Raw genomic sequence first — 27,129 nt, 5'->3', positions numbered from 1 at the left:
GAGTAGACAGCTCTTAGAAAAGATATGCCAAGTATGGAATAAGATATACTAAGGCCAAAAAAAGAGGTTCACCAGCTCCACTGATTAGGGAAATACAAATCAAAACCACAATAACACACGGCTTCATGCTAACCAAGACAGCCATAATTGTAAAAAATACATGATAACAAGCATTGTTCAGCGCGTGAAGAAATCGCACAACAATGCACTGTTGAGAGAAATGTGAAGTGTCATGGCCACTGTGTAACCGCCTGGCAGTTCCTAACATGTGCACCACAGCCATCATGTTGCTGAAGGAACCAGCGACTTTGCTGCTCTGTATAATCAATGAAAGTAAAGACATGCGGATCAAAATCTTAATACAAACTGTCCTGCTAGTATTACCCGCAGTAGCTAAAGACTGGGAATACTGCAAAGGTCTGTCATTTGGTGAATGGACGTGCTAAATGTGGTATGGCCATACAATAGAATTTTATATGGCAATAAAAGAAATGAAGCACTTTTTTATTTATTCATGAAACACTATAAACACAACTTAAAAAATATTGCGATGTGAAATCAGCAGTCACAAAAGGGCACATTCCATTTATATGAGGTATTCACGGACATGTCTATAAAGACAAAGTAGGTTACTGACTGTGGTCGGGTGGGGAAGGAAGGCCGAGGGATGGGAAATGATTGCTAACCTCGACAGGATTTCTTGATGGAGTGATGAAATTTCCCGAACCGATGGAGGTGACAGCTGCCCAACTCTAAATTTAAGTGGGAAAGTCATATGAGAGTGAATTCTCTGCCAGTAAAGCCTGGGCTAAGAGGAGATGTGCACATGAGTGTTAATCTTGGTAGGATTTTGTTGTTAATTCTCTCCCGTGTCTGTCACAACAATCTACATATTCACTTAACTGACCCATGTCTGTATTTCTGTGACTACAGTCTTATGTGTATAATGTGTGTCAAACTAGATACATTATCAGATGGGTAGATACTGTCTATGAAATGTGACCTTTCAGAACATTTAAGGAAAACATCTAGACTATGTTTTACCATCTTCAGTAGTCAACACAGCACTTTCATCATCACTGGCTTTGTCCCAGCAGTTAACATCCACAAAACAAACCCACTTTATCAGAAATGGCATTACTTTAGCAATACATGTAGGTCAGTGTTCTTGTGTCTAGTGGCACTATTAAAGCCTGAATGTTAATTGTCACTGAATCTACAATAACTGAGAGAAATTAATGCTTCCATAATTTTGTACCTACCCCTTTCGAGTCAATCACGCCAGGTTTTGCATTGAACTTCACTGTCTTCAACCGGGCACGCTCCTTTCTTTCCACTCTAATGGAAAGGAAAAAAAAAAAAAACAATTGAGTGGCAAGGCATTTATGATTAAGTTCCTCATTAAGTAAAGTGCACTTCTTCCTCTTTTCCCTACAACTCAAATAAAACATGGTTGAGAATGTTTTGTTCCCTTGGGAAGGATTTTAAAAAATGAAAAACTTGGTAAAAATTGTCTAAACTTCTAATATGACCCTGTAAAATTTTGCCTTACATGTATTGACAGTCCTAATATTTGAAAGTAACAGATAAGAGTATGGAAATGCTTATGGATCAACAAGACTCTATTTCAGGAAATCACAGATGCGTAGAGTAGAAACAAACAAGCCCCCCTCCTCCCTCCTACTCTATTAAAGAGCAGTATTACACTGTTAGCTTCACTTGGCAACCAGTATGTTTCATGCACCCTAGAATGTTCCTTCAAGGAGTCTAATGTCCTTCTGTTGTTTTGGCAGCACCATTATTTTCCCCGCCACTAAAGGAGCCTTTGCCATGTTATTAACCAAAGATGTAGGAATAAAGAAAGGAAACATTTACAGCAAGGTTGTAATGCGTATCCATCATGATATGCTCTCAGCAGGAACAGAGACAGACAAACATTCCTAGCATCACCTGGGGGCGTGGGGGTTGTTAGTGTTGCTGTGGTACTCGGAAGGGGACCACAGTCCATCTGAAGCTAGAGAGTGAGAAAGAGCTTGTCAGTAGGAAAAGGTGAGCAAGCATTCCAGTCTCTACCAAGCCAGGAACCCAAAGGACGGCACCATGGGGTCCACACAGGATGAGTGGAGGCTGGGTGAAGTTGTGGAGTTTCCTAGGATGTTGGGGGCCAGGCATACTGACACACATCTGAAACCTACCACTTAGATGGTAGAGACGACAGGATGAGGAATTCAAAGTCAAAATCATATATGGGTTCAAGGCTAGCCTGACTGACCTACGTGAAATCACAAATTTTTTTTTTTTTTAAACATATGGCTTGGGAGAAAGCTCAGTTGATAAAGTCCTTGTTTATGACAAGGACCCAAGTTTGAAGCCATGTAAAAAGCTGGGCATGAGTTTATAATCCTAGAAGAGACAGGGATCGATGGATTTTAGGACAGGCTGGGTAGTAAGTTCAGCCTGCTTTGTGAATTCTAGGCCAAAGCGAGGCCTTGTCTTAAAAAAGGGGAGGGGCTTAGGAAATGATGCTCATGCATGCATCCACACACTCATGAGCATCCACATGAGGACGCAAACTCCTCCTTCTTTCCCTCTGAGCCACTCAAGGACTTGGGCAGTAGTAACAAGGCATAAATGAGGAAGGTGGTATAATCAAACTAGGGGTTTAAAGATTTATTTTATTTATGTAGATATGTATGTGTGTGCATGTAGTTAGGCTCATGTGTATGCAAGACTTGTAGAAGCTAGAAGAGGGTATTGCGTCCCATGGACTTGGGTACTGAACCCTGAACTCTGGTCCTCTGCAAAACCGCTAACACCCTTGGCCATCGAGTTATCTCTTGAGCCCTTCCAGCTAGTATCTTAGGAAAAGGGTCCTGGTGCAGTGGAAGAGAATTTTGGAAGGGCAGGAAAAAGAGAAGATTGGGGTATGGGCACAAACTCTTGCCATAACCCAGGCAATATCAATGAAGGGAAGGATAATTCAGATATGAAAGACAGGGCTTAAGAAATTTCCAGGAAAATAAAATTTGATTAGCTCCTGTTTTAAGCTAAATTTGAGAAAGAGGAATCTATGTGTTTCCTTGACTTTTCCAAGTCTCTGCAGTAAAGTGTTTTTATTGCCTGCTCCCCACAACAGCACTGAATTTTATCTCTGGAAGTTACATCTTGATTCCCATCTTTAAACACTTTATATTGATTTGAAAGTTTGTGTAGTTTTCTGGTCCAAGTGCACGTAACCCTCAGCAGAATATTACAGCAGGTCTCCAGTACAAAAATACTATCCGGTAGGCTGCTCTGACATGATTTTGTTTAAATCTGGCTGGCTTTAATTCCATTTTTTTTTCTTTCATGGGAAAGAAAAGAGCAAGCGAGAGAAAAATAATCCCAAATCTATAGAAACTTAATGGCTGATGAAGTCTAAGTTATTCATAGCTCTGTAATTAGCAGCAGGCGACTTCCTAACCGAGAGCTCTTTTGTGTTTCCAACTGAATCACCAAGGAGCTGGGTTTCTATAGCTACAGAGCAAGGTCTCAGAACACATTGATGCCAGTGGCAGAAGGAAATATTTGGGTGGAAAGGGCTGGACAAAACCTTTCCCATCTAACATCAGACATTAAAGCAACATATTCCCCGGGGAGAAACCCGTGTTGAGAATTCTGCCTTGCATCCACCCAACACATAACGATTGTCAGGAGAGCCAGAAAGGCTGGGGAGAAACTGCTAGGTAGAAGCAGTTCATTGGGAAGAAGCCAGCTCAGAGCTACTCAGCCAGCCTGTCTCCCTGTTAAGTTGAAGCTCAAATGGTCATTCTTATTCACCACCTCAGATTTTCCTAGAACCGTATTAGAGCCTTTAATTTTATTCTGACTCCTTTGCATGGATTTGACTAACGACGGAAGCAGTGCTTCATCCCGCTGCCATGACTGCAGCACGTGGGGCATGCACGGTGATTTGACCGGAGAATGGCAATCAATCCTGCACAGACCCACAGAAGCCACAAGCATGCGTGAAGCAGGGCTCAAAGCAGTATTCTAACCTAAGGATTACTTGAGCAGAGCAGTTCACACTTCCTAACAGATTTCTGGGGTCACCCTTTCACTATTATTAAGTGATCTTAATAGACCAGTTTTAGTGGGGTCATCACTTAAATCTCTGTTTACAAAGAATATAGTCAGACACGCATAAGTGCACACACACACACACACCTATCCACCACTGTGGTGTCCTAATATTTTTAAATTGGAAATAGATTTTTCACACAATGTATTCTGATTATGGTTTCCCTTCTCCCAAGTCTCCCAGATCCTCCCCACTGTAAGCAAAAGAGTGCAAGTCCATATGAATGTGGCGGCACTTGTACAAAGCCCTTGCTCAGGGCAGCAGGGCGGCGGTTGTATGGCCGGTAAGATGGTTTCCTTTAGTTAAAAAAAAGATTGCTTCTTTCAAAATATGAAAAAACCAATTCAAGGATGGTCAGCAGCAAGTGGAAAATTGTTTGGGAGAGGGCTGTGTCTTGGGGGAAGTGGTGCACACTTGATTGAACGAATGACTGTCGACATGATGGTTAGAATCACATGAGCCTGCGGTTGAGAAGCTCTGCACCATTTCCTGGCTCGATCCTCCCATCTAAAGTCTGAGGCCCTTTCATGTCATCCTGCGTAGTCTAGAGCATCGCTGGGCGATTTCAATGAGAAGAATGCTTTCTTGAAAATGAGCTGTAAGCTGTTTCTGGTAGATTCTGTCCCTCCACTCAGCCCCTATCCCTTGGACCAACTGAACGTGACAGCTCTCCCAAGAACAGCTCCTCAGACAGCTTTGGTAACTGAATCTGAGCACCCGGAACACAGGTCGTCCTGACTATTTTTTTTTTTTACATGAAGATTCACAAACACATCAATGAAGTAATATTAAGAATCGCTGCTTCGGGACTTCAGGAACTCAGTGGATTACACAGAGCCTACACACAGCTGGGAGGGAGAAGTGGTGGGGATGTGAAGAACTGGAAACAAGAGGCTGAGGAGTGGATTTTCCGTCCATCTTTCTCCTCTTCCTCTTCCTCCTTCCAGCTTCAGGTCTGTTCTCCGTCCCCTCACCTTCTGTCTCTCACCCACTGAGTCCAGTTAGCAATGCCCATATGTGTGGGGATGGAGTCATCCACTGGTCATCCTGCGAGGGATGACACCTCCAACGGAAACTAACGCCCCAACCCCGCACAGCCATCTCGTCCTCCTCAGCTAGGCGTGGACGCTCATGGCCCCTCCCCCAACTTTATGCTGCACCGCTGACTGACTTTGGCTTTGATATAGTCAATGTTTGTTTCATAGACCATGTCTTGTGCCAGAAGGACATTCGTGAGAAGGGAATTCCTAATGGTGGTGATAAGTGGATGCTAATATATATGGTTGAGTTGACTCACATGAGTATTATTTCTGCCTTGCAAAAACAGAATTAAGGAAGCATTTGAAAGAGGAGGGCTTGATATGCCTAAGAAATACATAGATGAAAAATCTGAGCAGCTGAAGGGAATGCTGGGATGGGGAACAAGACTACCTAAAGCAGGATGAGGTATCTGTCCACCCAGCTACAGGACAGTCCACGGCTCCAGCATCTGGGCCTTAGTGCGATACGTCGCTGCCTTTTTATATTTGGCTTTTCTGTAAAAATTTCCTTGTCAATGCTGAGCCACAGAATCAGTGCATCAGGTGCGAATGGGCGAGCAGGCTCATAAGGCAGAGTCTAGGAGAAGCGTGGAGGCTGCTCTTTCCCTTCCCTCCCTGCCTCATCACACTCACCAATTTTGGTAAAATCCTAACATGCAGAGAATGAGAAATTTTTATTCTTGTCACCTGTCACCACCGACAATTTTCCTGTAGAATGCCTATCACACCTAAGTAGTCATCTTGTGTGCAGTCTTCCCATCCTCCCCTCCCTGCATTTCCACTCCCTAGATAGCTAACACACACACACACACACACACACACACGCACGCGCACACACGCACGCACACAAGAGAGGGGGGATGGAGGGAAGGAGAAAGAAGGCACCCTTACCTCCGCTTGCTGGGAATGACGCCCATCTCCTCACTGTCCCCATCCAGTATGACCCTTCTGGCTTGCCACCACTCATCATCAGAGGCATTGATGACATGCAGGATGTCTCCGTATTTAAAACTAAGTCCTTGGCTAGGCAGCCCACTGTCTTTGCTCTTGTCATAGTCAAACATGGCTCTGAAAGAGAGGACAAAAGATGGCATGGTTAGGAAGCTGATGGTGTTGATTTAAAACTCGGGCTTTGGAGTTTCAGCTCTTGCCGGGGGGCTCCAACATCTCCTGCAATGTTTCCCTGGATTGTGCTACACAGTTTTTATTTTTGGTCCTACACTGAGGTTACTTCTTGCTTTTCCTTTGCTAGTTGCAGGGGCGGCCGATAGGTCCCTATAAGTAGAGTCCTTCTTCTCTTTTGTGGCGACCATCACATGTAACAGACAATAACGAGAGCCTAGGCCCTCAGTTTATTACCCAATTGAAATACTTTTTTTTTCTACTAGAACCACACTGTACAAATGAAAAATAAATGAAGAAAACCATGGTTATCTTTCTTAAGTTCTCTGTGCTAGAGATAAATTCCCCTCAGCATACTGACTTATAGACACCTTCCTTTGAAATAGAACAAAAGTGGGGAAAATGAGAAATGCCTACCCAGAGTGACCGACTCCCCCCAACAATGGAATATTGAGTCAACACTGATCCTGGGTGCCTGAAGAGTTACTGTAATGACCTGAATGAATGCTTAAAATGTAAAATGCAGGGCAGAAAGATCCGTGTTTACATTTGAACAATATCACAGCTCCTTTTGCTTCTATGAAATCCAGGCCTGCCTCATCACCGCGCTCATCACTCTGAATTGGAATCCTCTGTTGCCACGGAAGGGGCTTGTCTGAGCCCTGGCTAGGGCCGAATGCACTGCACTTTCTAAGACTGGTTTGGCGCCTGAGTGAGAAGCAGCATGAACGCAGTGAATAGGACAGTTGAAGCCATAAAGATGTGACAATTTATTGCATGTACTATACTGTCTATTTTTTGACATATCCCCCATCTTAAAACCCACCATACACAGTGTCAAAGGTTTCCCAGGAGAAGACTCTACCACCTCCTTATGAATTCCTTTCATTCCGCTCTGAGACCTTCTTTACATTATAACCACCATGCATGTAAAACAGCGTAGATTTGGAGAGTAGAATTTTCTAAAATCATTAGGGTCAACCCTGGCTCTTTTCCTTCCTTCCCCCTGCCTTTCCTTCTCTGTCAAAGACATGTCGCATCTGCTGTCATGGTAACCAAAAAGCGCTGAAGATAGCACTTAATCCTCAAATATTATAGGAGCCGAATTACTTACAATACAGCCATTTCCAGTATCCCTAAGTGATGTAATTTGGAGAGTCTTTTGGTCTGAGTGCCTAGAATAAATGACTGCTTCCTTGACCATCTGCATCTTCTTTATCAGGGACTCACACAAAGCCCCATCCCAGAAATGTGGGGGTGGGGGAGGACAGACACTGCTCTTGCTGATGGGAAGTATTGTGTGACAAGATAGAAATCAGCTCACACTCCAGAGCCGAATGTGTTCAGTGCACAGCTACCTTCCCATAATGGGAGCAACACAGGCAACATCTAGCATGCGGTAGGAGCTACCTAGCAGAAGGAATTATAATGAAGAACTACTGGGGCCGTGCCCTGTTCCTACGGTGCCTTAATGGCCCCACTGGTTACCAAGCCAAGCTATTTCTGTTTCATAGGTTCCAGCTGCTTACATATGGTAGGCAGTGATGGGTACTGGCTCCATTACTGAGCTGTGTGGGTAAATCCTATGAAGCAATGTGCATAAAGCATGCACTACAGTGTATTGCATACGTTGGCTAACTGCATGTATGAAGTAATCCCCCCTCTCTCCTAGATTTCTCTCTACCGATTGCACTTTGTGGGAAAGAAAAGCAAAATTATCATGCTTGTGTTAAGACAATTGTCCTTAAAAAGGCCCATGGCAAAGGTGTCCTTTAGGTGATATTTAGGAACTTAGATTTTGGAAAGATCCCCACTAGTTTTGGACATAGTACTTCACGTGGTTGTTCTGTTCTGACAGTATTGCTTAGTCTGGGGACAGCTGTGGTGGCTCCAGGCAGATCCCAGCACAAACCCTCCATGCCGAGTCTCCAACAATTCACCCTGCAGACAGCACCTACGACCTGTTGTCACAAGTACTCAACGACATAAGTCAGAGCCTCATGGCTTCCAGAACATATCTGTCTTCCATACTGTGTGAAAAGACACCTTAAGAGCCCTTCTCTGTCTTCTGGACCCAAGGCAAGTCCGTAATATGCGCTTCTAGAATGTTCCATGTGACGACTGCAAGCCCCCTTTCCTCACATCTCACTGCCCTCATAATGTCATAAGGAATGTGGCGATTATTTCCAGCCATTCTCTCCAGGTCAGACAGTCTCCCGTGTGCCATCCTTTCCCAAGAGTTTCCAAAGGGCAGTTTGCTGCTTCTGCCCGAGGCAGTAGACCTGGCTCTGCCTGAGGAATTCAGTTATCTTGTCCAATCTGCCCCCTCTAGGATCACACTGATTCGGGATTGTCAGGTTCCTAAAAGCCAGCATCTGACACATTTCAGTTTCTGTCTCCTTTGGATATTAATGGATCCACACATCTGGGGAAAATGGTACAGTGCCTCATCACCTAATTTAAGAAGCGATAAGCTGTTTTTAATTTGCCTCATGTGCTAATTCATCACAATGGCTTTTATAAAACTCCATTAAGACTCACACTTGCCACTGGGGTGCTTTTAACAAGTCCATTAAGACAAGTGGAATTTGACACAAATAATGCAATGGTTTTCTCATCCCTCCTGCCCCTCCTGAAATGCAGTTCGCTGTGCCTCTGCAAAATGGGAAAGTCTAGGAAGGAAAGAGTGAAGCCGCTACTGTCTCGTCCTTGTGGCTGTTCATGGTAGCTGCAGAGTATCAGGGTAACCAATGGAGCAGTGCTTATGAAGTACCCAACTATACGTACGCTAGGCACTCTATCTTCCCTGCCTTGCTCAAGCTACTAGGTAGGCAAGACAGCACATATTTCATATGCCCATCTTCTGGGGCAGAAGAGACCTGGCTGTGGCCCTGATTCTACTATTCCAATGTTATATTATTATTATTCCTGGGTGACCTGTGACATGTCACCTAATCTCTTAGAAGGATGGCCATTTAACCATAGACAACTATTTTTTTTTTCAGTAAGTAAAGGCAAATAATGATGCATTAATTTCATAGGATGTTGAAGAGCTACGGCAACAGGATGACGACTAAGTTGTCCTTGTTAATTTCTGACAGCCGGCACACCATGAAAGCATTTGTCTCATAAGGAAATAAGACACAAGGAGCTAAAATGAAAAAACCTGGGGCAGAACCAGGGCTCAAATGTAGATATGTTTCTGAATCAAAGCACGTGCTACCAACCTTAGAATTCGAGGGACTTCTGATAAGAATGGTGTGGAGAACACAGTATTCCCAAGGAGCCCATGGCTTGATGACAACATTTATGGTGACACCGTGGGTTAGATTTCAGAGGGTCGTCTGCAGGTACACACTCAGTTCTTTCTGCTATATACATATTTGCCTTTGATTTTTGATGAGGACATAAGGTTGATGAGGACATTATTGATGAGGATAGAAGTAATACCTCATAATAATCTAATGTCAGAAGAGATATGAACTATGTGTAGAGGGGAGATGGGCTTTAAAACTGAGTCTCCCACTGTACCAACCCATGTGTTCTTTCTGTTGCAAGCAGACCTCACCCAAACCCAAACCCAAATCCATACGCTTTCTTCTAGAGCTTAGACTATGGCCACAGGTCACAGTTAGGACAGGGCTGATGTTTTCTCCATCTCTTTTAGGCTAGGAAAGCAAAGAATGAGGAAACTGGTGAGACTGCCAGACACGGTGCCAGAAAAGGGAGAAACTATGTGTTGTGTCCCCAGATTATAAAGCTTGTGGTAGCAAGAATAATATCCCTAATAAAGCTTCAGAATGGCTGTACCTTCATCCCCACAGCTTTGGGAATCTGTTGCATGGTATGGCTGAAGATACTTATAAATGGGGTTAAGTCTAAGGCTGTCACTTGGGGGGATTTCCCTGGATTACCCAAGTGTGCTTGATTTAATCACATGAGCCCTTACCAGTGGAGGAGGAGAGCCTAAGAGAGGGCCAGAGAGATGCCTCATAAGTACAACTTGACTGTGTTAAGGAATTAGATTCTGCCAACAACCAAAACGAGTGGAGAGTAGAGTCTCTCCTCCGGCCTCATAGTGGGTGCAGCCTGCAGACAGCTTCCTTTGATCCTGCAAAGACCTGCAGAACTGTAACTCAAGGCAGTGGTGTTGCTTTAAATTATGAGATGTAAAATAAATTGTGATGGCAACCACAAAACTATTTTGGCCAGACTCAGGGTACTGAATAACCCGTACCTATAAACCACTCTGGAACTGAACACTGGCAAGAGGCTGGAAGAATGATGAGGTGCACAGCAGAAAAAGCCTGCATTGCTTTGAACAAATACCAGCAGAAAGAAAGACATTAAGACGAGACCGTGAACAGGCAGATTTCTCATGGAATTCTGGGCTTGGGAGATGTCGGGTGTGAGAGAGTGTTACTGCAAACTAGGAAACGGTAGAAGCGTTAGTGGGAGAGCGTCCTGCGGTTCTGTGGAAAAAGAATCAATGGGAGACACAAGGTTGATTGCGGTAGGAACAGAAATGGCTCCCCCTCCCCCTCCCCCAAATGTTCCTGTGGTAGCCTCTAGAACAATGGTTCTCAACCTGTGGGTTGTGGTCCCTTGGGAGGTCCAATAACCTTTTCGTGGAGGTCATATATCATATATCTTCCATATCAAATATTTACATTACAGTTCTGAACAGTAGCAAAGTTACAGTTGTGAAGTAGCAATGGAATAATTTTTTGCTTGGGGGCTACCACAAAATGAGGACCTGTACTAAAGGGTATCAGCATTAGAAAGGTATGTGGCAGAGGGGACACACAGATAGATGTGCCTACCATCCCAGGGTCTCGGCCTGATCACAGGAGTCCTTGAAAATGAAGGGAAATCAACAAAGAGCTCAGATCGACACGAGGACGGAAATGAGGGTCTGATGGTGGAAGAAGAACGTTTGTTACAGCAGCCACGTGGAACTAATATGAGGCACTAAAAGCAGCATCCTTTTTAGATGAAGATGAGGAGCAGGGAGTAAAGACGAGCTGCCTGTCTGATGGCCCTCTCGCCCATTACTGATTCTCTGGAATAAAAACAAGTATTAAGCCATGCTAATGACACTCTGAATGCCTAGGATCACTTGGTCATATGTAACATACTTTATATCATTTCATCTCCACTAACATCCAGATGATTGTTTCTACTCTTGATCGAGTTCTTATAAAGCTTCATGAAAGCAACATGTGTTTGGCTTCATTTTAGGAAGCTGAAGCACAGAGGGAGCAGACTTTTCCTCCTCTAATGTTGCCAAGCACTCTGCCCTTGATCCCTCTGGGGCAGCCTACATTAAAAATCTACACGGGGAATGACTTTTGCCTCCTGCCCTGGGTCAGTAGCTATTGCAAGTCTGTCTCTCTCAGAGCCAGCCTGAGCAGAGTTCCTGCAAAAAAAAAAAAAAAAAAGCCTTTACAAAGGAAGGAGTGACTCGGCAGTATTCCCTTCTGTGCTGTGAACTTGTTGAGACCTGAGAAGTTGTTGTTTCCATGACAACTTTAGGGCTCAAGAAACAGGGTGTTTCAACTCAATTTCCTGAGTCCTTTGAAAGGGAGGCCTCTGCTTGATTAGAGGAAACCCGTCTCTCACCCTTCTGTGGAACAAGAGAACCAAAGCAACAAAATGGATAAAGTCTGCTGTCTGCCCAGTCCTTCCCACGCTGCCTGTTATGAATGGAGATGTTCCATTTTAACACGAAGGTAAGTCGCTGTGGACAGGGCGAAGCGGCACAGATGTTCTACTAAAGTGACACGCTTACGCCAGGTTACCTCTTTCTCAAAGGCTGTCACTGAGGGAATTATCAGCGTGAGTTGGGTCTCAACGAGATAACACAGGGAGCCTTCAGGACCACTTTTAGCCAAGAGTTCCTTTACCTCTCTCACCTCTTCCCTGTGGAGAAGAGTGGATGGCTATTTCTTAACTTCATCAAAAGCAATGGGTGACAGTGTCTTTCATGCGTGATATAAAAATGCATACATAGTAAACTTTCTCCAAATGCTTTCCTGCTGGAGTTGGGGGGGGGCAGAGAATAGCTTGAAGCAGGGAGATTTGACCTTTAGTTGCTTATTTTAAAAATCAGAAATTACCATCTGCTTCCCCCCATCTTAAAAACAATCATTTACTTACTCAGGCAGATAATTAAGAGTGTTTCACCAGGTGGTGGCACACTCCTTTAATCCCAGCACTCGGGAGGCAGAGGCAGGCAGATTTCTGTGAGTTCGAGGTCAGCCTAGTCTACAAGAGCTAGTTCCAGGATAGGCACCGAAGCTACATGGAGAAAGCCTGTCTCGAAAAAACCAAAAACCAAATAAATGGTGTTTCAAAAGCATAGAGGGAATAATGAATGGAAGCAGAAATGAATTGAGTGCAGAGAGGGGAACAGGGTTCAGCACAATCCCACCTTGTAAACTTGCTCTCCTGCCTTCCTTGTGCTATAGCTTGCATATAATAAAGGAGGAGGAGGAGCAGAACCAATAACTCTCTGTATTTGTCATTTTTAAAGCCTTCGTCCCACAAGACGAGGTACCTTCCACGCAGCTAGTGTTAATGTGCATCTCACAAGGCCGTGTTTGCGTTACAGGAATCAATTAGTCCTGTGTCACTTCCTTCTCTGAGCTAGTTCTCCATCACCAGGTGACACACCCAAGGCAAACAACGTAAAGAGGGGTTGTGAGTTGTCACTAAGAGCCTCTAAGGTTTTAGTTTACATTATTTGGCTGCATCATGGTAGGCTTGTCTAAAAGGGAATATCAATGCTGAGAGTATATGGTGAAGAGAACTCAGTCCATCTCATGGTGGCTAGGAAGCAGAGACCAACTGAAGGAGGGGCCAGAGGTAATATATACCATTTTAGGGTATGATACTAGTGACTTCCGCTTCCTGGAATGTCTACCACTTACCAATAATGCATTTCCATTATGATTCCATTGATGAAATCATCCATTAATGATATCAGAGCTCTCTTGATCCAAATGCCACACCTCTAAGCACTGCTATGCAGAGGGTCAAGTTTTTCTTTGACTTGAGCTTTGGGATCTGAGATCCCAACTATACTATCTGTCAGCCTCCGAACATTTTCCTCACTTCTCATTGTAATTCTTACTCTTTGCATATGCTTGCTTATGCAAATGTGGGTAACAGGGAATCTTACATCATCTAAGCTGTTTTCAACATCACTTTTCACAGGGAAATTCCCAGAATTCCACAGTTTTCCCTGCAACAGCAGAGCCAGCTAAAAACAGCAGGCAAGGCGGACCTGGGAGGTTTCCAGCAAGAATTACCCTGTCTTTTTAAAGAAACCATGAGCAAGCATGCTCCATGACTGCCTTCTGATTGTCCTATGGTCAAGAGAGGCATATGGTCCTTCCTTCAAACATCCCGAGGAACAGTGATCTACGCAGTCTTGTGGGTGATTTGCTCTGGTAGCCTTTTATTTCCTCATCCACTTTCACATCCACAAGCATTTCGTGAAGAGGGTGGTGGAAGCCACACGCGAATCAGTCTTCGTGGCTGGGAACAAATTCATCTGTCAACCCTTACAAAGGGTGCACGGCCTAAAATGACAGTGCTCATTAAGTTATGGCCAAGTCCTGTGGTAAGCCTTATGCCATGACAGGCCAGGGCATTTATTTGTCTGTGACTCAAAATGAAGGCATTGTTCTGCTGGTGCAAAAGGGAAATTTCATGATGTGTCAGACTATGGTGCCAAACATCCCCATGCCATGTGATCTTTAGGGCCTTACAAGGCGGTTCATACTCGTTAGAGACAGATATTCCCAACCCACCAGACTATTTCTAGGGTTGGAGCAGATTGGGAAAACATCAATTTCTGCTGTACCTAGGAATCAAGCAGCTATGGTCATGACTGAAGATAGATCTGAGGGGGCTCTGAAGTCCTTACAGGCAAGCCCTCCCTGGAATCGTCACATTTTGATTATAATTTGGACACCACCATTGCTTCCAGGGGTGACAACTATTTATTTGTCTTCCCTCCCTTGGAGCTCCAGTGCTGTTGATTTCCTTAGGGACTCAGTGTGAATGTAGTTCCCATGCATGGGTCCCTTTGTCAATCCTCTCTCTCCTCTCTTGGATCTCCTGTGAACTGATTTCCGTAGGGACTCGGTGTGAATATAGTTCCCATGCATGGGGTCCTGCTTGTCGATCATTGCAGACAACTTTCTTATTAGCAGAGTCTTTGGGGACTGGGCCCCCTTCAGCCTGCCTTCTCTCTCAAGGTGTCCCGGCACCTGTCAGATTAATTTACACTCCAGGCCTGAATGACAAGTCTCCCAAACCCAGCCTAGGAAGGCGTAAACAGACCTGAATCTGTCCAAGGGTAGAACTCCTTAGACCGCGGCGGATGGTGTTCCGGTTTTCAGGGTTGTACAGCTCAGTTGTCTTAAAACCACTCTCATTGTCTCCCAAATATCATCAACCAGAGATTCATAAACTAAAGTGCAGGAAAGGGGAACATGAATAGTTCTAAGACTTCTCATCTTCTGGGCTGCTGTGTTGGGGATGGAGGTACTCACAGTGACGAAATTACTTCAAGGGGCTGAGAGAGCCTCATTTGCAGCCCTTTACCTCTGACCCGAGCTAAAAAGGGAGGCCAGCTTCTGTCAGGGTATCGCTAACTTAAAAGTTTGGAATGGAGAAAAAGAAATGTTCCTGGAAGACAGGTCGGCACTGCTCACTGAATGACTAACACTCAAGCATCTCAGTCAGTATCTGGACCATTTATTATGAAACAGAGACTTTGGAGCCTTGAGATTCAAATAGTACCTTTAGCTGTTTTACGCAGCTGTGTAATTTTTAGTCAATCACTGAAACCTATGCTTGATCTTATGAAAATAAACAGCAAAGGATAAACACCCGTGTTCAAGGGGCCCTGTAAAAAGTACATAAACACTTACAGATGTGTGTATACGAATGCTCGACTCTAGGCTGCCTCTGCCTTGCGAATCCCAGCTCTTGGGCCTAGTGTTGCTAACTGGAGCAACAACAAGGCACATGCACCTCTGCTATTGCTGTTTGTTACTGACTAGCCACAGATGAGAGGGTGGCTAAGGTTCACTTTCCAAAATAATGCACCAAGTAGGGAAGGAAGAAACCCAAGAGCATTTGATATGAGTGCCTCAAAGAGCTGCGTTGTAGGGGTAATTCCTGGAGTAAGGAAGGAAATGCCCACTCATCACAATGCCAGGTGGCTGGGCAATCTTTCAATGTTCCCCAGTATTGGTTTTGTTACACTGCAGGAAGGTTTTATTGTTTTGCTTTGTTTTCAGAACACTAGATAGGAACCACAAGCTCCATTGTGACAGGAGAAGCCCTGAAGTTAGACAACTTTCCAACTCCACATCTCACAAGCAAAGCTTCCATTATCACCTAACACACAGGGCCGAAAAGAGAGGACATGGTGGTTCCATCCTCACCCAGGTAAGCACACTGGGTTTCAGAACATAAGCAAGTTTCCGTGTGTGGAAATATGAATATACATTAAGTGTACATTTGAATAGTAAGCGTGGCAATTTTTAGATTATACCTCATAAGCACCTTAGGCACTGCTGGCTTTGCTGCGAACTCAGAAATGAACCAGCAGCTCGATTCCAGCCTTTGGAACCTTATGTAAGGCTGGGAATGTGGGTAACAAAGGCGCATTCATTTGGCTACTCGTTCAGAAAATGTTGGGCATGAAACAATGACGGTTCTGGGACCTTGAGAAGAGTAAGTAAAGAAAAATATTAAAAATCCTGGCCTGATAGAATTTACATTTTAACGGAGGGAAATGGGCAAAATAATAAACATAAAAACCCAGGCTAAAGGTGGGAAATATTGCAAGTTAGACATAGAGCGTGGCAGCTGGGGTCTGTGGGGTGGACAGCAGCAGTGAACCTTGCATTTAAGGTCATGATCAAGATAGACTTGTCGAGGAGACACCTGAGTCAAGGTTTGAGAGAGGAACAGAAATGGATCATATGGGCATCTGAGGAGAAATTGCCCCAATGAGGGGGAGCAGCCAGACCAAGGTCTTAGATGCAGTTCAGTTGAGTCCAGCAGACTATGACAGAAGAACATGGGGCTACTGCACAATTGCAGAGCAGGAAACCCTCTTGGATGCTGGGAAACTTTGAAGGAGGGGGCCTCTCACCCCATCTCGCAGTAAGGTGGCCACATCTTGCCCTACTCTACAGCCTCGGGCCTGGGATCCCGTGAGAACCTCAGCAGTAATAGTGACTTACATTCCTGAGAACTCGGGCCTCTTCTCTGGGCCGCTCTCAGTCTGACGCATTCATCTGGGCTGGGCACCAAACACCCCTTTTTCTTATCTCAGATACCCTACCACAACTTGAACAGCAATCGTGGATATCTTTTTTCAGTCAACCATTTTTAACATTGTGAGGAAGTAGAAGCACTGACTGATACTTTATAGATATGTAATATCTATGTGTGCGTATGTGTGCGTGTGCGTGTGTGTGTGTGTGTGTCTAAATCACTATGCAAATTTCAGTCAGTTCAAACATGCATAACTTTTCTAGAAATCCTACTGGGTCTGCCTATCTAGAAAACATTTCTCCCCCACTCTCTGTTAGTGGGCTACTCTGCATCTGATTTTACTCTTGCTCTTACGGGTTGCATTTTAGTTTCCTTGCTACTAAGTGTGTTTTCCCTTCTAGAGTCTCCACAGGAGTCTGGGGAGCAGTACCACGCATCTCTGTAGTCTTCCACCAAAGGAGGGCTGAGTTGAATTGAAATAAGAGCCCAACCCAGGTGACCTGGGGAAAAGTGCTTCATTTCCTTGGGTCTCCTGTGATTCTCTCATCTGTAAAGTGAAATTAGAAGCCACCAGTGTTTTTACATTCATTTTCCTGCCTGCTTTCATGTTAACACCTAAAGGGAGGTTGTTTAACCATCAATACCCTCTCATAATTTAACTGACAAAATTTTTTACTTTCTTGCTGACACAGAAGGTGGATATTGCTGTCAGGGACCACCGACATCTAGTGAGCACAGAAGAAAGCATCTCACAGTTTAGAACGCTTAATGAGACGTGGGAGGAGAGCCCACAGCAGCATCTGAAACAAAGCGTACGCATGTGCTGGTGCTTGCTGCTGCTGCTGCTGCTGTTGGGTTGTGGATGGCGTAGATCACTTCATTATCTCTTCTTTGTATGCATAATTGTTTTTAAGACACTGGGTCCTTTCCTCAGTGACTTCAAAAGTGGCGAAGAGCCAAGAGGCTCACGGCTGTGTGGTGCTCTGAGTTTTGCTTGCTATCAATTTTATGCAATGGCTCCAGTTAATTGGATGCAATCGAGATTTCCAAATATCTCAGAAATTTAAAAGCAAATAAGAACTAACAAAATTCAGAAAATTAGCATATATACATTTATTTATTGTGTATGTAAACATGATTAGTATTTTTCCAATAGCAGAATATTTTAACGTTGGTACTAACGGGTAAGACCATTTGCCCAGTGTCAATCACCCACCCATTCCTTCAGTAACACATTGACCAACTACTCTGTTCTCTGGGACACAGTAACAAGAAATGCCAGCTGGGACTAGGGATGCTTCCCAGTTCTGTCATCCACCACTCACCCGCTCTGCAGCTGGGGCAAAGGTCCTTAAGTTCTGTTTCCTAGTTTGCAAATCAGGCTAATCCTGTGAGCTAGACAATGGTGGTGCTGAGGCAACTTGTGTAAAACTCACACAAGGGGCTTGGTGTACAGACACACGATAAGCTACAATAATAACGTGTACCCGCACAGGCAACTCTACTAAAATCGACTATTGGGGAACATAACAATGATTCCTTCCTGCTGTTCACTGTTTAAATATTGATTTGTGGACTATTCACCCACCTCTGATTAAGTGCCAGGTCTGGTGCTCATGGTTCTCCTAGCAGGAAAAGCCAGGGGAACTCAGAACAGAGGAGCGGATGGTGTTTTCTTTCCAGGGGAGAAAGTGATCAGACCGCCCAGTGTGGGGGCTGTGGAGGCAGCTAGTGTTGCCTCACTTTTCGATGTGGGAAGTCACATGATCATGCTTTCAAATTTATCCAGCTAACATCCATTGCATGTCAAGCACAATGCTTGGTGTTGCGGGGGCAGGGGGATATGGAGGTGAATACAAAAAAACAATGTCATTATGGATTTTACAGGATGGCAGTTGGGGAAGAGATAATTACCAGTATAACACCTCATAAAACTCAGATGGATAAGTAATGTACGAATATATATGGGGAGAAAAATGAACCCTACTCTGGGCTGGGGTGGGGCAGGTTCAGAGGGCCAGGACCAGTGGAGGTTCGGAAAATTGCTTTGGCACGCTACAAAAGTTCATGTGCAAGTTTCAAAACTTCGCTGCCAGAATAAACCACTGCTTCTTCTTCAAAAAATATTTCTAGAAAAACATCTGCAGTACTGACTGGACAGAGTGAAAGATAGCTCCTGGCTTGTTCTTGCTCCTGGTGCTCAGTAGCCCTAAGGCCCCTGTGAGGAATTCTGGTTGTCATTAAATCAAAGCCCAGAAACGTTCATGCCAGAGCTTCTGTTTCCAGAAACTTGAAATGATGAACACTTCCTTCTATTGGTGCCCTGTCATCTCCAAGTCTTTTGGAAACTCACAGACGTCCACTTGGCTTTCAAAATGAAAGCTTGACGGGAATTCTCCTTGGAGCATATTTTGGGAAAATTTAACAAGGGCTTCTTGAGACAGTTAGAAAAATTGTGGTAACTTCAGAGTTCTAATTACAGGAACAAAGAAGGGTGGAATGTGATTAGTCATCGCTAGGGGAGCACACAACCACTCCACAGACATCAGTTCAGTAGGTATTGGCTGCGTGTGGTCTGTTGAGAGGCTATCTGTGTTGACAAGCAGGAGAAGGAAGAAGAGAAATCATGCTAGAAAGCTGTCACACTTCTAGGGAAGAAGAGATGGGTTCAGGGAGGAAACTACAGGCATGTCAGCTGCTGAATCACGTATAAGGGCTGACAGCAATTTGACAGATGAACGGTTCTACCAGAGAGGCAAGGAATGAGAGGATTCTGCTTAGACTTTTCCCATGTTACTCGAGGCTCAGATGTGAATAGGACACAGCTGGGAAAACCACCATGAAGTTGGTCCATCAGCTCTGACAGATGTGAGAAAACTAGACAGAAAAATGTGAGAGGAACTGGACTATGTTAGGTGTTCCTAGAAAAGTCCACACCTAGTGGTAGGCAAGCCGAGACGGTGCTAGAGGCAATGTCTAGATGAGAAAGCAGAGGGGAGAAGAATTTGGGCTGTTGAACTGACCCCCGGCTGTTGACCATTTGAACTAGAAAGATCCACAACTCTAATCATCAGTTCTTAGAGTGAAGCCACGATTCCCATTCTTTGCTTTGCAGTGTGCTTTCACACAGCGACTATAACAGCTGTCTGGGAACTACCACGGAGCTGGCCTCGGCCCATTGCCCATTCTCCTTGGGCTCTGTGTTTCCATCTTGCTCCCAGGAGTTAGTAAGGGCTTCTTACTTATCTTAAAGTGTGCCCAGTGTTAAAGATAAAGACAGCAGATAGCAGTTTGTCTGTGCTCACTTTAGGAATCTAGTTGGCAAGACAGTACTGCAGGCAGATCAATTAATTATATGTAAAGTCTGTTAAATACAACAGTAGACACTTGAAGGATCTGTAGAGGAAACTAAAGTTTGCCTATTCTGAATGCTGAGGGTGACCAGCCCTTGTGACTGTTACTTTTCCTGGGTTAGTCGTATGTCCTGCTCTGCAAGATCCCAAGCCGCGTCCAGTGGTACAGCATATTAAGCATAGTAAAAGGGAAATAATTTACAACCCAAGCACTGGAGGAAAAATGATAGTTAGAATTTCACTTGTCTTAGAAATTCCTTAATTATTTTTAATTTTACAGGAATTATTTCGTAAATGTCGCAAGGAAAGACTAAGGCAGAGTCTCAGATCTGCATCCTCATGCCCACTGGAACATGTACTTCTTGTCGTGAAGCAGGGTCTCATCACTGAGTTTCATGTACGCCAATAGCAAGCTATAGAGTAGGTAGGCAAGATGAAGTCCAGCTTCTCTTCAAATTTTCCAAAAAGAAAGCTGGTGCTGCATTTTAAAGAAACACTCTTTATAGGGCTGGGTGTGGTGGGTCAGTACCCGGGAGGAAGGGGCAAGTGGAGTTCTATAAGGTCCAGCCTGGTCTATACAAGTGAGTTCCAGGCCATACAGTACATAATGAGAACCCAACTCAGAAATAATTAAATAGATAGAAAGATAATAAAATGTTTAGATGTGTTACACACACACACACAGACACTCATACACACATCCCTGCCTGTATGGACTGGTAATTTGAGGGAAGGGAGAACTCTACTTTGCAGACCAGTGAACGTCTGAAGGGAAGCGCCTGTTGCTAAGGCAATCAAAGCGGCCAGCTCTGCAAGCAAAAGGCTCTTGCCTACAGGTGGAGATCAATTCTGACAAGAAGCGATATTCACAAGGGGCCTTTTTCAATTTCATTTAATCAGTTAGAGAAGATGGAGTTACCAACTCTGAGTGGGAAAGGATATCTGCAAGATAGCCCGAGAAATATGTATCTGAAGAGTAATTTACTTAATAATCCACAGAGATACAGGTTTATGATCTCCCTAAATCATATCTGGCTGTGGTCTTTTCCTTGTACAAATCTCCCACTGGGATCCATTACATGCATCTTTGAATCTCTCTCTTATTCTTTCAATATCCGATACATTTAAGAAATATTGTGGATTTAGTTTCAATCCTGTTTTTACTTTCTTTCAATCTTTATATATATGAAAACATGCAACCCCTCCCCCTCCACTGTTTTTCCTTTTTCAGGGAAAGAAGCCCCAGTGTGCTTATTGGTAGCACGGGATTAAGAAGTGGAGAGAAGCAGTTACTGGAAACAGCATTGGCTGGCACTAGAAAAGGTATTTACAGATGTTAGCACGGAATAGTAAGAGCCCTGTGCAATTGGTGCCAGTCTCCTTGTTTAGCAAACAGGGAGAGAGTCCCAGACATTAAGACATGAGGTCATCTGAGCACAGGCACACACCAGGTACGTTGCAGAATTGGACCTACGTCTGCTTTGCTCTAGTGTCTTTCTCCATTGTAATTCTGTCTCTATGGAGTGTTCTATTTCTTCAGGAGAAGAGAGTCATTACATCCTCAGCCTTCATGAAGTGGCTGATGAATCACAAACTCCTTCTTTCAAGTCACCATTCATGTGTTTAGAATACACAAATTAGCCAGCTTCTAACATACAAAAGACAGGTGCTGATATATGATGAATGGAACCTGGCCGGCTGTGTCCATCGGTATGAGTTAGTCCAGTGTCGGGGATACCATACAAATTCCAGGACAAGACACACTGTGAAGTGTGTATAAGACAGTGAACCACACACAAGGAGCGAACTGATGGAGGAACTCTAATTCCAGCTGTGGAGAAGCAGAGGACGTTGGAGAAGAGGCGGCCTTTGTGAGAAGTCTTGAGGAATGCATCCCACTTGGCTAGAGAAATTAAGTAAACAATGGGATTCATTAAATGCCCTCTGATTTGGGTGTGGTGTTGCTAGTGAACTCTAGAAATTAAAGCCTGTCTGACTGGCATGTTGGAGCTAGAGACAGGCTTTCATTATTAGCCCAGTGGCGAAGCCATAATTTACCTTCTAGCCACTGTCAAAGGAACGCCAAATGTTGAGTATTGTTATGGCTACCAGACTGTGTGTCTTTTATAAGATTTTTCTGCCCCTAGTTTTTAGAATCAAGGTATATTCATAAGACCACAGTTTGACACCTAAAATGCAATTAGCCATGGTAAATGGTAAAGGGAAGAGACCACACTCATCCACCAATGTCATGGCCTTTAGTGAAGCAGAAATGACTGGCGCTCCAGCATCCATGTTTCATGCGGAGGACACAGAACCCGCCCTAGGAATGGCAGATCCATGTGCCTAGAGAGTCTAAGGGTCCTGATGGATCTGTCACTGCCACACTAGCTATAAGCAGCTCACCAGGAAGTATAGAAAGAGAAAGGACCTTCATGTTTAAGGCGTTGTTGCTTTAGGCTTTTCTTCCACAGCTTAACACAATCATTTTAGTTACCAGATGAGATCGGAAGACGTTGCCCAGGCAAAGGAGAATGGAAAGAGGGAGTCTATGCTTCATGGGAGGATTTACCAGCTTAAACATAAGCCTGGTTATTAAGGGGAAAGCTAAGCCACAGAGAAATAGCTTGACATGATCATGGAGGAATAATGATTTTAATAGCATCCCAGTTTTGAGTTGACTGATGTAGGATTCCCCTCTATATGCTGGTTAATAAACAAGCTGTTTTGGGCCTTTGATAGGGTAGAGCAGAGCTAGGCAGGGTGGGGGGGGAACTAAACTGAATGCTGGGAGAAAGAATGTGGAGCAGAGAGAAGCCATGCAGCCCCACCAGAGACAGACACTGGAACTTTACCCGGTAAGCCACAGCTAAGTGGTGATACACAGATTAATAGAAGTGGTTTAAATTAAGGTGTAAGAGTCAGCCAATAAGAAGTTAGAGCTAATGGGCCAAATAGTGATTTAATTAGTACACTTTCTGTGTGGTTATTTCGGGGCTGAGCAGTAGGGAACATATAACTGGCTCTCCTTACAACAGCTGACCATCAGACTCCTTCAGGGATCTGAAACGCAGGGCTTTCTGCCTTTGAACAGCTGTAGTCCTGACAAATCTTTTACAAATTCACAAGTCTTTTAAAAATTCACCGTTAAAATAACAACCACCACCTTTTTCTCGGGCTTGAATAACAAATTGTTATTGAAAGATTTCTGTTCTTTTTGTTACTATTTTGTCCAGAGCTTGATTTGTTAAAAAACAAAGAAAGAAAGGAACAAGTGACCTCTACACCCTTAAGACTGAGCCGAAGGCCTGTCAATCATAATGCAATTTCTCTCTAACATCTTAGTCCAGAAACTTCAGGTCAGGTGGTGTATGGCAAGAAGAACAACCGACAAAGGTGGTCTGAGAATCTAAGCAAATTTCTGAGCACTAGCTGCCACCTCACCGAGTTCATGCTATGTGTCAGATCCCTTACCCCACCACGTTTTGTTTCAGCTCTTTTAGGAAACCGAGGCTTAGAATGGTGACGTCATCATCTAACCCGAGACTGGGGCTGAGAAGCCCACCTGAGGTGTCAAACTGTGACTCATGTGATAATTTCCCAACATATAGTGCCAACAAAGGGGACAGAGAGGGTAAAACTCCAGACACTTCTCTCTTTTCCCTGAGTCAGCCGGGGCAGAGGGATTTCGGCGCGCTGGGGTGGGGAGATGGGTGAGGATGGTGCGCATCCCGCACAGCCGAGAGGAAGGCACTGTCTAAAAAGGAGGTTGGCTTAACCAAGTCCTGGGGTAGCAGGATCTCTGGAACCCTGCGATGGTGTGGAGGGGCTCAGACAAGCTAGTCAGAGAAGCTCAGTGAAAACGTCATGCTTCAGGGGGGCAGGGACATCAGTTTAAACAGGATAGCTCCCTGGGACAGACACGAGGACAGGGTAAGTAAGTCCTAGTCTTTCAAGTCATAGTCCCCCCCTTAAGTGATTCGCACCAGTCACCTTCCGCGTTTTTTGTTAGCGCACCTAGGGCAGTGTTCGGGACATGGTAACTGCTTAATCTTACGTGTGACTGCGTTTGCACGGACCTACAGCTGTCAATTACGTGGACCTGCAGAATATCATTTAGCATTTTCGTCTGCTGCCCCTTTAAACCAAACATCAATTTTAAAAGGTCTACTGGGAAATAGGAGAAGGGAGCCTGAGATCTGTACTTTATGAGCCTATGTGAGATTAAAAAAAAATCCCATTACATTGAAACCAGTGTGATAGATTAAACAGAATAACACAAACTTTACGTGAACTGCAAATGGATTCTTGGTTGTGCCAATTTCCATCCCTTGATGCTGTTATCAAGGCTTTCTGGTATTTTTAGAATCCCTATGAAAAGATACTTTCTTTATGATACCTTTTTTTTTTAAGAGTTTAAATCCATTTTCTTAACCATTTTCTTCTGAGAAACTTCTAGAAGTAAGTAACCATGAAGGGATCATGGAGGGGAACCCACACTTAGGCCACATGACAGGTATTTCAATAATTATAGGTTGTTTTGCTATTTACAGTACACCTGTGTTATTTATCAGTTTTTGATTAAATAAAATAATTTCCCAGTTAATATTTTTTCTAAACCAACGTGACATGCAAACGGCTACACGGTAATGTATTTGGAGAGTTAGAATTCTGAAGGAAAAACCTCTGGTCTGCAACCCATCTTCTCAACTTGTAAACATCCTAACCTTTTCTCTAGGGCAGCGGTTCTCAACCTTTCTGATGCTGCAACCCCTTAACACAGTTCCTCATGGTGTGGTGACCCCAACCATAAAGTTATTTTCATTGCTTCTTCATAACTGTAATTTTGGTACTGCTGTGAATCATAATGAAAATATCTGATAAGCAGGATATCTGACGTGTGACCCCCGTGTGAAAAGGTCATCAGTAGCCAAAGTGGGTCACAACCTCCAGGTTGAGAACCATTGCCCTAGGGCATTCTTCCTTCCTCTGAACCAATACCTTAATTCTAGCTACAGACGGTAAGCTACCTGCTCTTCTGCATGCACACTAACCATCCAAATACTTATGTAACACTAAGGACTTAAGCCTGAGACTTCCAATACCAAAACATTCCCTGTCTCCCCACTATTTGATAATATCACAAAGGTTTTCTGGTTCTTCAAAAGTTTTCTGGGGCTGGGGAGATGGCTCAGTGGTTAAGAGCACTGCCTGCTCTTCCAAAGGTCCTGAGTTCAATTCCCAGCAACCACATGGTGGCTCACAACCATCTGTAATGAGGTCTGTAGACCTCATGTAGACAGAATATATACAGAATATTGTATACATAATAAAAAATATTAAAAAAAAGTTTTCTGCCAGATGAAAATTTTGTATGCCATCTAGTTCTCTGACAGCTGCCTAGGATTTGGAATTATGTGCTCTTTCGCTCCTACTTTCAAATTAAGCAACTTCTAACCCAGTTAATAAGCAGTTTCACCTGTTTGCCTTTAAGGTTAAAAAAGAGCACCACAATATTTGAATCAATTTATAATCACAAGTAATTGTGATTTATCTTATCACAGTCATTGCAAAAGGCAGTTCCAAAGTAATGATTACAGCAATAATAGATGCTAGACTCGGATCTTAGTGATCCATGTCGTCGGATAGACAAGAGATGTGGCTGCAATATCCCTAACACTGAGCTCATCACCAAAGAGTTAGAACTACTTTAGCTGGTATAAATATGACTCAGAGACTGCACTGAAGCCCATTCATTCCCATATCAAAGTCTCTGTGAACGACACAGCCTGCCTTCCTCTTTTATAGAATACTCACTGTCTCAAACCTCAGAGACACAAACGTAATTAGTTCCTTTATTCCTTGCAACATCAACTTTTGAAAACCAAAGGAAGAAAAAATCTAGTAAGTGTAACCCGCTAAAGATAAAATTTTGAGAATAGTGGATAATTCTCATTCAATAGGAATTTTATTATGTTTCTCATCTTTTGCTAAAAGATAGAAAACCCTTTATTTGTACTAGGAAGACAGACCCTATTACAATGCACCATTAGATGCATTTGAGCAGACCATGGATGGAGGTTTGCTCCTTGATATGGCTTAGTCCTGGAGAATCATAGTTTTTGGAAAATCACAGTGTTTGGAAATACTAGAATAGTGGTTCTCAACCTTCCTGACACTGAAACTCTTTAATACTGTTCCTCATGTTGTGGTGACCCGCAACCATAAAATTATTTTTGTTGCTACTTCATAACTGGTTTTGCTAATGTTATGAATTGTAATGTCAAGATCAGATGCGCAGACAGTTTTAGGTGACCCCTGTGAAAGGGTCCCTCGACTCTCCCAAAAGCCGTTGCGAACCACTGGTTGAGAGCCACTGCACTAGAGCAAAGTGGAAACAATAAAAGCTTTAATGCAGATAGATTTGGGCTGAAATCTATTTCATTCTTCCTTGGGTTTGTGAGCCTTTGAGTATACCAAGACCTATCCATGAGTTCACCACAAAGACTAAGTCAAGTAAATCACAAAGGCATTTATCAAAGCCCAATGCATGGCGGACATGCTTCAAGCCTTACAGCTAACCTAGACGAGTCCTCCCATCACCGCGCCTTTCCTAGGCAGTTAGGAAGCTGAGCATGGAGGATGAGAAAGTTGCCTTAAGTCAAGTGAAGCCAAAACTTTGTCTTTGTCTTTTGCACATGGGACATGAAAACATGTCCCCCATAGGCTCACGTACTTGACTGATTTGTCTCTAGGTTGTGGAGCCTTTAGGGGGTGGAGCATTGTCGGAGGAAGTGTGCGATTAAGGATGGGCTTTGAGTGTTTGTTGCCTTTGTCTCTTACCTGTTTTCTCTTTTTGCTTCCTGTGTGTGGATAGAAACGTGATGGACAGCTTCCTGCTCCGCTGCTAGTCCATCCTGACTCTTCCCAAGCCTCCCGCACGTGGATGGACTCCACCCCCTGCCACCCTAAGCCAAAAAGAAGCCTTTCCTCCCTTAAGTTGCTTCTATCAGGCTATTTTCTCTCAGCAACAGGAAAGCACCTAATGTACATCGGCCGTGTCACATATGTTGATTCTAAAGACTGTTTGGGCGCATCTCAGTTCAAATTGCTCCTGTAGACAATATGAGATAGTCCGGTGTGACTCTTTAGTATGCACATACACTGAACTTATTTTGCATATATTTGA

General features: G+C 43.9%; 1 protein-coding gene across 29 annotated transcripts in view; it reads right to left on the bottom strand.

Moving 5' to 3' along the window:
* The window catches only part of Dlg2 (discs large MAGUK scaffold protein 2), a 1,777,227-nt gene that overhangs the window by 57,105 nt on the left and 1,692,993 nt on the right, over window positions 1-27,129 (bottom strand). For 16 of the 29 annotated variants that reach the window (XM_085683006.2, XM_085682999.2, XM_085683000.2 and 13 more), the window contains 3 exons: window positions 6,052-6,228; window positions 1,263-1,338; window positions 687-752 (listed from right to left, as the gene is read on the bottom strand). In XM_085683006.2, coding sequence (XP_085539132.1) covers window positions 687-752; window positions 1,263-1,338; window positions 6,052-6,228 — 319 coding nt within the window. The remainder of the gene's footprint in view (window positions 1-686; window positions 753-1,262; window positions 1,339-6,051; window positions 6,229-27,129) is intronic. The other 13 variants (XM_085683002.2, XM_085683004.2, XM_085683005.2 and 10 more) reach the window with 1 other exon arrangement.

This window comes from Myodes glareolus, chromosome 24, assembly GCF_982192425.1.
Source record: "Myodes glareolus chromosome 24, mMyoGla1.1, whole genome shotgun sequence".
NCBI classification, from domain to species: Eukaryota; Metazoa; Chordata; class Mammalia; order Rodentia; family Cricetidae; genus Myodes; species Myodes glareolus.
Note: the sequence above shows the minus strand (reverse complement) of the source record. Positions and strands in the feature narration are given on the sequence as shown.